This window comes from Nicotiana sylvestris, chromosome 7 (assembly GCF_000393655.2).
Source record: "Nicotiana sylvestris chromosome 7, ASM39365v2, whole genome shotgun sequence".
In the NCBI taxonomy this organism is placed as follows: Eukaryota; Viridiplantae; Streptophyta; class Magnoliopsida; order Solanales; family Solanaceae; genus Nicotiana; species Nicotiana sylvestris.
This window is the reverse complement of record NC_091063.1, coordinates 159,513,904-159,524,435: the sequence shown is the minus strand read 5'-3', so window position 1 is coordinate 159,524,435 and position 10,532 is coordinate 159,513,904. Positions and strand designations below refer to the sequence as shown.

The 10,532-nt window shown below is 43.1% G+C and overlaps 2 protein-coding genes across 2 annotated transcripts; both read right to left on the bottom strand.

Annotated features, from left to right (window-relative positions):
• Nucleotides 1-4,039: 4,039 nt before the first annotated feature.
• Nucleotides 4,040-4,477, bottom strand: LOC138874028 (uncharacterized). Its single transcript, XM_070152530.1, has one exon. The coding sequence runs from the start codon at nt 4,475-4,477 to the stop codon at nt 4,040-4,042; it is 438 nt and encodes a 145-aa protein (XP_070008631.1).
• A 478-nt stretch (nt 4,478-4,955) lies between these two features.
• LOC138874027 (uncharacterized) lies at nt 4,956-7,959 on the bottom strand. The gene is made up of 5 exons (XM_070152529.1): nt 7,594-7,959; nt 6,488-7,132; nt 6,053-6,173; nt 5,676-5,887; nt 4,956-5,537 (listed from the first exon to the last, which is right to left on the bottom strand). The coding sequence occupies exons 1-5, from the start codon at nt 7,957-7,959 to the stop codon at nt 4,956-4,958; spliced, it is 1,926 nt and encodes a 641-aa protein (XP_070008630.1).
• Nucleotides 7,960-10,532: the final 2,573 nt, after the last annotated feature.

The following is a 10,532-nucleotide window of genomic DNA, read 5'->3' as shown; positions in this document are numbered from 1 at the left end:
GCTAGCTAAGTCTATCAACTACAAGTTACAAGATTCCTATCTATAAATCTCTTGAAGCTTGATATTGAGTCTTAGCTGGTACTTGCTATGGACTCCGATATGAATCTTGATGCTCGTCAGCTGTAGGTACTGGTTCTTTCTTCAGCTTTGGATCAAGGCGGAACATGCGAAGCTTGTTACTTCAATCATACCTTGAGCAGTCCGCATCCTTCTCCACTTCAGCACTTTGAGTTCACTTCTTTTTTGTTCTTTTTATTCTTTTCTTTATATTGGATTGAGACTTATTCTTTCGGCCATCTCGAATCCTGTTCCTCGAGGTCAAACCTGCTCAGACACCAAAACAAACAAACGAACGAAATTTTTCTGCTCCAGTTTTCACTAGGAAAATTTCATGAGTTATTTGCAACAATATCTAAACTATTTTCATTGAAAGAAAAAATATCAGGATTGTGTATCCTTGGGCTTAGGGAGTGAAGCCCTAAATTAGGAAGATTGCCAGATTATGCTGGAAAGATGACCGGGTTATGCCGGAAAGAAAAAGGGTCCTCGGGTTATGCCGGAAAAGCCATATGCCGGAAAAGAAAAAGGTCTTCGAGTTATGCCGGGGAGGTCCACGGGTTATGCCGGAAAAGTTAACGGGTTATGCCGGAAGAAAAGAGAAAAGGTCCTCGGATTATGCCGGGGAGGTCCACGGGTTATGTCGGGAAAGTCATCCGGTTATGCTGGAAGAAAAGAAAAAGGTCCCCGGGTTATGCCGGGGAGGTTCACGGATTATGCCGGAAGAAAAGAAAAAAAGTCCTTGGGTTATGCCGGGGAGGTCCACGTATTATGCCGGAAAAGTCATCGGGTTATGCCGGAAAAAAAAAGAAAAAAGTCTTCGGGTTATGCCGGGGAGGTCCACGGGTTATGCTGGAAAAGTTCATCGGGTTATGCCGGAAGAAAAGAAAAAATCCTCAGGTTATGCTGGGGAGGTCCACGGGTTATGCCGGGAAAGTCATCGGGTTATGCCGGATGAAAAGAAAAAAGGCCTCGGGTTATGCCGGGGAGGTCCACGGGTTATGCCGGGGAGGTCCACGGGTTATGCCGGGAAGGTCATCGGGTTATGCCGACAAAAAAAAGAAAAAAAATCCTCAGGTTATGCCGGGGAGGTCCACGGGTTATGCCGGGAAAAGAAAAAGGTCCCCGGGTTATGCTGGAGACAACTAGGGAATGGGACCCTATCTTAGAAAGGATGCAGCAAGAGATTGGAGACCCTAAGCTACCATGATTAGGGATTTTTCTTTTTTCTTTTTTCATTTCATTTCATTTTTCAATTCAATTTTTGTTCTCTTTTTTTTATTAGTAAAATGCAGGAAAGAATTTGGAGGAAACTTCCCTTTTGGGTTGGTTATTGCTGCGAAGTTGTTTCTAGCTCTTTCGCATTTTCCCCTTTTGGTTGCACCTGCTTCTTGCACGGTTGCTTTGGATTACACATGTTTCAACTTTTCAACAAAGAACAATTGTTTGTTTGAAACGGTGGTTGGCTTTGTGGCCTTGATTGTTTTGATCACTTGATCTCGGCCCAACGTTTTTGGTGAGAAGCTCTGCTGCTTGCTGGCCTTTCTGAAGATTGATCTCTCTCCTAAAACTGAGGAACTCAACTTTTCAAAATTTCCCGTATGGGACTTTGGCCCTTTCACTTTATTCTGCCTCTACGAGCTTTTGGCTTTGGGTTTCTTTCCACTTTCAATAACTTTGATTTCAGAGCATCGGTCATCATGGCCAATCAGGATCGACTTGATGTACCCATTGAGGCTGGGTACTTTTTTTTGGACTTGGCTTTTATTAAACGGAAACCTGTAAAATCAATCTTGCCACCTTTTCTTTGTATTAGTTTCAGAAATGGAGTTTGACCGAAAGGGATTCAAAGAAAAGTAAACAAAGGACAAGAAAATGAATTTAAGGAGAAGTGTCCCTTTCGGGGAAGAAGGACGGACTTATCTAGGGTGCATGCATACTTCAATATACATGACATGCTTCTTGGACTGGATTCCTGATCTGCACAACTATCCCAACTTCTCATAAATTCATTGTGACCCACGTTTCAAAACCAAGAAACCTTGCCAGGACTCTTTCAATACCAATGGTGGTGAGGGGTTTTCTCTTTTTCGATCAACGACGCCCTTTGCGGGTTTTCGCCAATCGACCTCTCTCATTTATCTTATTACCATCGCCTTATAGTGCTCTTTTATGAGTTTTCACTAACAAGACTCTTTCATTTTTTATTTCTCTGCTCACCATCACCTTACGGTGCCCGTAGGTTTTCACCAATAAGACTCTCTCATTTTATTTCTCTCATCTTGATTGCATCTAATCCAAACAACTGCGTTCTCCGATTTTGAACACCTTTTGCTGATTGGTCGGAAGAACTTGAGCAAGGTTTGGGTAAAAAGAATTGGATCGAACCACAACTTTGGAACCATTCGGGCGGGATCATCACCGAACCATTATAACATCTGCCCCAGTTTCACTTTCGGGGGGACCATGGATTTTGTTTTGGTGTGACTAAACCCCAGAGAGAGGCTGCCTGCGTATCCTTTCGGAATCAAGTTGAACGTAGTTCAGGGAAAATATTTTGTTTTTGTTTTTGTTTTCGTTTTCTTTTTTTTTATTTTTTTTTACAAGCATCTTCGAGTTCCAAAGAGGGTAATGAAAGAAAGTTAACCGGCTTAAAGGGTTAGTAAAAGATTGGAGTGTTTAGGGTAGCGAGAATAAAAGCCTTTGTCATCCCAATAGGACAATGCTATTGCTGCAGAAGGATTAGACATAATACCTTTTCACTGCATCTGCATTCACAGCTGTTTTAGGGTCATACCCTTCAATGTCTCCCAGATACAATGCCCCTTTTGGCAACAACTTTCTGATAATGTATGGGCCTTTCCAGTTAGGAGCAAATTTTCTTTTTGCTTCCTGATTATGGGGGAGAATACGCCGTAAAACGAGTTGCCTCACTTCAAAGTTTCTAGGCTGCACTTTCATGTTGGAGGCACAGGCCATTCTTTGTTGATACAACTGCCCGTGGCAGATTGTAGCCATTCGTTTTTCATCATCGGGATTAACTGTTCCAAACGTTTTTTGACCCACTCACTGTCTTCTATTTCAGCTTCTACAATGATCCGAAGGGAAGGGATTTCAACTTCCGCGGGTATTACGGCTTCAGTACCGTAAACAAAAAGGTACGGGGTTGCTCCGACTAATGTGCGCACAGTAGTGCAATATACCAACAATGCGAAAGGCAACTTTTCATTCCACTGCCTGGAACTTTGAATCATCTTTCTCAAAATCCTTTTGATGTTCTTGTTTGTTGCTTTGACGACACCATTGGCTTTGGCACGATAAGGAGTAGAGTTCCGATGCGTTATCTTTAATTGTTCGCATATCTACCCCATCAAATGACTATTCAAATTTGTAGCATTATCTGTGATGATAGTTGCAGGGATACTGAAACGGCAGATAAGATTGGAGTGCATGAAATGTACCACAGCTTTCTTGGTGACAAATTTGAGAGTGATGGCTTCAACCCACTTTGTGAAATAGTTGATGGCGACCAATATGAATCTATTCCCATTTGAGGCTTTTGGCTCGGTTGTCCAAATGAAGTCCATGCCCCAGGCAACAAATGGCCAAGGCGCTGACATGGGATGCAGTTTTGTGGGCGGTGCATGAATCAAATCACCCTGCACCTGACATTGGTGGCATTTCCGGACGAAGCTAAAGCAGTTTTTTCCATAGTTATCTAGTAATAACCCGCTCGAAGGATTTTCTTTGCCAAAACATAACCGTTCATGTGGGGCCCGCACACTCCTGCGTGTACTTCATACATGATCCTTCCGGCTTCTTCGGCGTCAACACATCTTAACAAGTTGAGATCCGGAGTCCTTTTGTACAAGACATCACCGCTCAAGAAAAAACCACTGGTTTGCTTGGGGTATTCTTTAGTTTTCAAAAATCTTTTGAGTCATGATACCATAGATGAATATTTGGTTCTGCCTCAACCGTATTACAGTAACCATGCCTTTCCCGAATTTGGATTTCCAAGGGATAATTGTGAGCACTGCGCTGACAGCATTGAGGCCAAAGTGGCAAGTGTATTGGCTAGTTCATTGTGACAACGAGGGATGTACCTGAACTCTATTGACTTGAATCGCTTGCTAAGATATTCCACATGCTGCCTGTAGGGAATCAATTTGACATCTCGGGTCTCCCATTCTCCTTGAGCTTGTTGGATAATCAGATCTGAATCTCCCATGATTAACAATTCTTTGACATCTTGGTCAATAGTCATGTTTATACCCATAATGCAGGCTTCATACTCGGCAGTGTTGTTTGTGCAGAAAAACCAAAGCCGGGATGTGGCTTGATAATGTTGACCAGTGGGTGAGATCAAGATTGACCCAATTTCAACTCCTTTTGCGTTTACCGCTCCATCAAACAACATTTTCCAAGCATTAGTATCTTCGGATATTGCCTCAACTGAATTTACCTCTTCATCCGGGAAGTGGGTGCTCAAAGGTTGGTATTCATCATCAACCGGGTTTTCAGCCAAATGATCCGCTAAAGCCTGGGCTTTCATCGTTGTGTGGGTAACGTAGATTATGTCAAATATAGTGAGCAGGATCTGCCACTTTGCTAACCTCTCAGTTGGCATTGTCTTCTGGAATATGTATTTTAAAGGATCAAACCTGGTTATGAGGTAAGTGGTGTAGGCTTGCAGATAATGCCTCAGCTTCTGAGCTACCCAAGTTAAGGCGCAACAAGTTCTTTCCAATAAAGTGTACTTGGCTTCATAACTGGTAAACTTCTTGCTCAGATAGTAAATGGCCTGCTCTTTCTTTCCGATCACATCATGTTGTCCGAGGACACATTCAAAAGAATTCTCCAAGACTGTCAAATATAAGAACAGAGGCCTTCCCGGTTCAGGCGGGACCAAGACTGGCGGGTTTGACAAGTATTCTTTGATTTTTGTCAAAAGCTTCCTGGCACTCGTCTGTCCATTTAATTTCTATATCTTTCTTGAACAGCTTGAAAATGTGTTCACATGTAGACGTCAACTGAGCAATGAATCGGCTGATGTAGTTCAATCTTCCCAGCAAGCTCATAACATCTTTCTTACTTCTTGGAGGAGGCAGATCTCGAATGGACTTTATCTTTGCTGGGTATAACTCGATGCCCTTCTGACTGACTATGAATCCCAAGAGTTTGCTAGATGGAACCCCAAATGCACATTTGACTGGGATTAGTTTCAGATCGTATTTATGTAGCCGCTCAAAGAATTTTCTTAAGTCCCGAACATGGTCGTCCTGGGTCCTGGATTTGATGATCATGTCGTCCACATACACCTCTATTTCTTGGTGTATCATGTCATGAAAAATGGTAGTCATGGACCTCATGTAGGTTTCCCTGGCGTTCTTCAGACCAAAAGGCATGTCTCTATAACAGTACGTGCCCCACTGTATGGTAAAAACTGTCTTTTCTGCATCCTCTTCATCCATCAACACCTGGTGATATCCTGCATAACAATCCATGAAGGATTGTATCTCATGTTTGGCGCAGTTATCAACAAGGATGTGGATGTTTGGCAAAGGTAAGTTATCCTTAGGACTTGATTTGTTCAGATCTCTGTAATCCACACACACTCGAATTTTCCCGTCCTTCTTTGGCACTGGCACTACATTGGCTAACCATATGGTGTATCGAACCACTCGGATAACCCCTGCTTTCAATTGTTTTGTGAACTCTTCTTTAGTCTTGTCACTGACATCAGTTTTGAACTGTCTTTGCTTTTGCTGGACAGGGGGATAATCAGAGTAGGTGGGCAACTTGTGAACCACCAAATTGACACTCAGTCCTGGCATGTCATTGTATGACCAAGAAAACACATCTTTGAATTCAAACAAGAGTTGGATCAATGTGTCCCGGGTTTTTTCATGTGTGTGAATGCTTATCTTGGTTTCCCAAACTTCTTCAGAACTACCCAAATTAACTGGTTCAGTATCATTTAAGTTCGGCTTACGTTTATTCTCAAATTGTTCCAATTCTCGGTTTATTTCCCTAAAAGCCTCTTCTTCATCATATTTCGGTTCTTGGTTTATTATTTCACAGTTAGACAGCGTGTTTGAACCTGGGCGTGAAGTCTGCAAGCATGTCATGTTATTTAAAGCTGCATTATTAGAGCTGAAAGAAGAAATAAAAGAGAAAATAACAAAAATCAGAAAGAACAAAGGAAGATGAACGATGAAATATTGATTTCATTTCTTTTGAATTTGAAGATGACAGGGTTTACATTGGAAATTAAAGACAAGAAACTAAAAAAAACATCTGAGTTACACCCTGAAATAACTCGCGATGCAGAAAAAGTGGCAGGACTGGACTACCGGGACTCCTACCTGATTGGGAACGGAGTGGCCTTCCAATTTTGCAGTTTGGCACTAAGTCACATGTATAGCACCTCAGCGGTGCTTGAGCCTTCCCCTGGTTGGGCCATGTGGGTTTCATAGAGCATCTGCCTCATAGCCCCACAGATTTCTTCAATTTCCTCGGCCGTAAAGGCTTCATCTTCATCTTCCTCATTGTACTTAGGCTTGACAAATGTCCTATAAAGATGTGGAATTGGCTGAGGCAAGACCCAACCATTGTTCTTTCTTTCATCAGCCCATTTTCCATCCGCTGATGTGGGTTGAAAGCCTACCCCAAAGAACTTCTCACTAGCAGCTAGGGTGATAGGTTCAGCAATTCCTTGCAATGCTTTCCCCAGCCCCTTTCCGGGCTTGTAACCGTGTCTGATCATTTCTTTGGCCACCATAATTGATGCATTTGAAAGAAAGGGTTGAGGGCAAGGGTTTCCTTCTTCACACTGGTTCGCGACCACAATATCGAAAGCCTGATAGACTATATGTTCACTTCCTTCTCTAGCTTCAAGACAAGGGACTGACGGGTCCCGATAGATAGATTGCTCATCTTCCCCATGAACTACAATCTCCTGATCTTCATGTTTGAATTTCACCATTTGGTGGAGAGTAGAAGGCACAGCCTCTGCTGCGTGAATCCACGGCCTTCCCAAAAGGAAATTATAGGAGGTATCCATGTCCAAAACCTGGAAGGTCACTTTGAAGTCCACCAGGCCGATAGTCAAGATCAGATCAATCTCGCCTATTGTATCTCTCTTTATGCCATCAAAAGCACACACACAGACGTTGTTGGGTCTGATTCTCTAAGTACTGATTTCCATACGTTGTAGAGTTGAGAGTGGGCAAATATCTAGCCCAGAACCACCATCTAGCATAACCCTTTTCACATAATACCCTTTGCATTTAACTATCAGATGAAGGGCTTTGTTGTGCGTGGCCCCTTCCGGGAGCAAATCATTCTTGCTGAAAGAGATTTGATTGATTGCAAAAACCTCTCTGCCATCCTCTCCAACTGTTCTACAACGGTTTCAATAGGTACATATGTTTCATTAAGATTTTAGATCAACACTTTTTGGTGCTCAGTTGAGTTCATTAGCAGGGACAACAGAGAGACTTGAGCAGGGGACTTTCGAAGTTGGTCGATTACCTCGTAGTCTTCCATTTTCATTTGTTGGAAGAAAGTTTCTGTTTCTTTAGCACTTACAGGCTTCTTAGGTGGGAAACGCTTCTTTGTGGCATTATTCACTTCCTCCAGATTGAGGTACTTCTCAGCCAGGTTATTTTCCTTAACTTTTCCCAGGATCTCTTTGCCTTTGTAAGTTACTACTGATTTGTTATAGTTCCATGGCACAGCGGTGGGATCTATCATGGGCCTTTGTGGCGCGCGGCCAATAACCACGGGCTCATTCAGCCTTGGTGGAATTATTGGCCCCCGCATCACATATGTCCCCTTGGTCACACATATTTGAGTTTCCTTGTTTAGCTCAAACCTCCTAGGAGGACTCAATGACATTTGTTCTTTCTTGCGGCCTCAAGGTACATAGAGAACAACATCTTTGGAGGGCGCTGCCCCAGTTTCAACTTCCACTTTCTTTTCCGTCTTCTGAGGGGGGGGTTTGCTCTTTTTCTCCCCCTTGTCTTGTTTCGCGACAACTTTTGGCTTCTTTTCCATATCAGCTATGGCAATGATGGCTTTTAGAGCTGGGTCAAACTCCCTATCTTCACAAATCATCCCAATAACTAGCCCGTTGTTGTGATCCGATAGTGGATTGTTGGTTACATTAGGAATGTCTTTGTCCCTTAACACTATTCTCTTTTGTTCTATCAGATCTTCCACAGCCCTTTTTAAAGTCCAACAATTATCTGTATCATGCCCTTCCGCCCCTAAATCATAGGCACACCGGGTGCCATGTTGGTAAGAAGGTGACTCTGGGTTTTGCCTATTCAGGGGTACGGGTTGCAACAAACCCATTTCGACCAATTTTAGGAATAGGCTAGAATAGGACTCACCAATGGGTGTGAATTTTGTTTTTCTTGGCGGCTCCCGGGCACGAAAGTTGTTTTGTGGAGGTCGGGGATTATAGTGAACTTGGTGAGGGGGTTGATTTCTGGGAAATGGAGTTTTGTTCTAGTTAAATTGTTGTTGTGGCCTGATATAGGGTTGGGCATCCATCACTGTGTATGGATGAGGAGCATAAGCCATATCTTGGTGGGGATAGTAGTGTTGTTGGGTTCTTTCTGAGAAAAGAGATCTGGACGAACGGGGTTTTCTTGCACTCGAAGTTGCCATTACTGTTTCTTCCATCTTTTTTCAATTTTCTATTCCTCCAGACGCGCCCTGGATTGCTTGGGAGGTGGCCCTTATAGCAAACTGACTAAAGATTCGTCCTGTTTTCAACCCATTTTCAACTATTTCACCGATTTTGATGGCTTCGGCGAATGGCTTACCCATCGTAGACATCATGTTTTGATAATAATCAGCCTCTTGGGCTTGAAGGAAGACACTGACCATCTTTATTTCGTCCATGGGAGGTTTAACTCTGGAGGCTTGTTCGCGCCACTTGACAGTATACTCTCGGAAGCTCTCCAAGGACTTCTTCTTCAGATTTGACAATGAATTCCTGTCAGGGGCGATGTCGATGTTATATTGAAATTGCCTGACAAAGTCCCGAGCCAGGTCATCCTAGATATGCCAGCGAGATATATCTTGGTCCATATACCATTCTGAAGCAATATCGACCAAACTTTCTCCGAAGTAAGCCATGAGCAGCTCTTCTTTTCTGCCCGCTCCCCATAGTTGGTTGCAATACCTTTTGAGGTGGGCAAGGGGATCCCTATGCCCGTCATACTTCTCAAACTTTGAGGTTTTGAAACCCAAGGGTAGATTTACGTGTGGGAACATGCACAGGTCAACGTAAGATACGCTCTTTTGCCCACTCAGACCTTGTATATTTTTGAGATTTTGCTCCATGCTTCTCATCTTTCTAGTAATCTCCTCTTGTTCAGGGGTTTTGCGGTTTTCTCCTGCCCTGCGGTAAACTCGTACCGAGGCGGCTGAGGGTAGGCATTGGTAGTAAACTGGGTTGGTTCCATTGGGAAATATGGTGCTTGAAAGGTGAAAGAGGATGGACCGAAGCTAGGCCTGGGTAGAGTAGGTTGTGCCATAGTTGAACAAGGTAGCGCAGTGAATATGTTTGAAGTCGCACCTGAAGTTAACACCTGGGGGCGAGCCTCAGAAGGTGTTTCCTCATAGTGGGCGGAAATGGTATAACATCCTAGTGGGGTATTTAGATAATTTATGGGGGTGTTGGAGGTCCCACTTGCCCTGGGAAAACGCTCGGGAAATCCAGGGATTGTACTTGGTGGTTCTTTTCCGTTTTCCCAGGCGTCCCACATTTCCATCATGCGGAGACGCAGAAATCTATTTTCCTCGGTAGCTGCCAATTCTGAAGTTGAGATGCCCGAGATTAGACTATCATCTGTAATAGGAATTGTTGGCAGAGGCATTTCTGAAGACATTCCAATGCTTCCTTTCGACCTCGTGAAATATGGATGCGAAGCCAGACTACCACAAAACCAACCACCTTACTATAAAACTTGAGCTTAACAGTAGAAAACAAACTGGTCAGTTTGGAGCAAATAACACATAGGTAATCGCACGTTGGATTATGATGCACCTATACAGTTAAAAGTGTTTCTACATGTTTCGCCACGGTTGCATGTTTCATCCCGGCTTTGCTTACTTTCCCCAATTTTCTTTTCTTTCTACTTTGGCCTTTTGGTGCTTCTATTCCCGTTTTCCGCTCTTTTCTTTCCTCACCTTCCTTGCTCTCTTTTTTTTTTCTTTGATTTTTCTTTGGCTCTCTTTTCTTTCTTTTTGGGTTTTCTTTCGGTTCTTCCTTTTCACATCCCTCTCTTATTTGGGTTATTTACAAAAATCATGACCGGATCCGATGAGGATTGCCTACGTATCACGCCGTCGCGTGAATCAAATCATTACGTAGTTTAAGAACATAAATGCGGAAAATAAAGAAACAATTTTTTGGGAATTTTCAATTTTCATTAATAAAAACTCCTGAACTTTTC

Coding starts and splice junctions, on each gene's coding strand:
- LOC138874027 (XM_070152529.1), bottom strand. CDS start 7,959: ATGTCATTGAGTCCTCCTAGGAGGTTTGAGCTAAACAAGGAAACTCAA. Junction 6,174..6,487: donor AAGGCTCAAGCACCGCTGAG/GTGCTATACATG, acceptor ACATGCTTGCAG/ACTTCACGCCCAGGTTCAAA. Junction 5,888..6,052: donor GGAACAATTTGAGAATAAAC/GTAAGCCGAACT, acceptor ATGACATGCCAG/GACTGAGTGTCAATTTGGTG.
- LOC138874028 (XM_070152530.1), bottom strand. CDS start 4,477: ATGTTGTTTGATGGAGCGGTAAACGCAAAAGGAGTTGAAATTGGGTCA.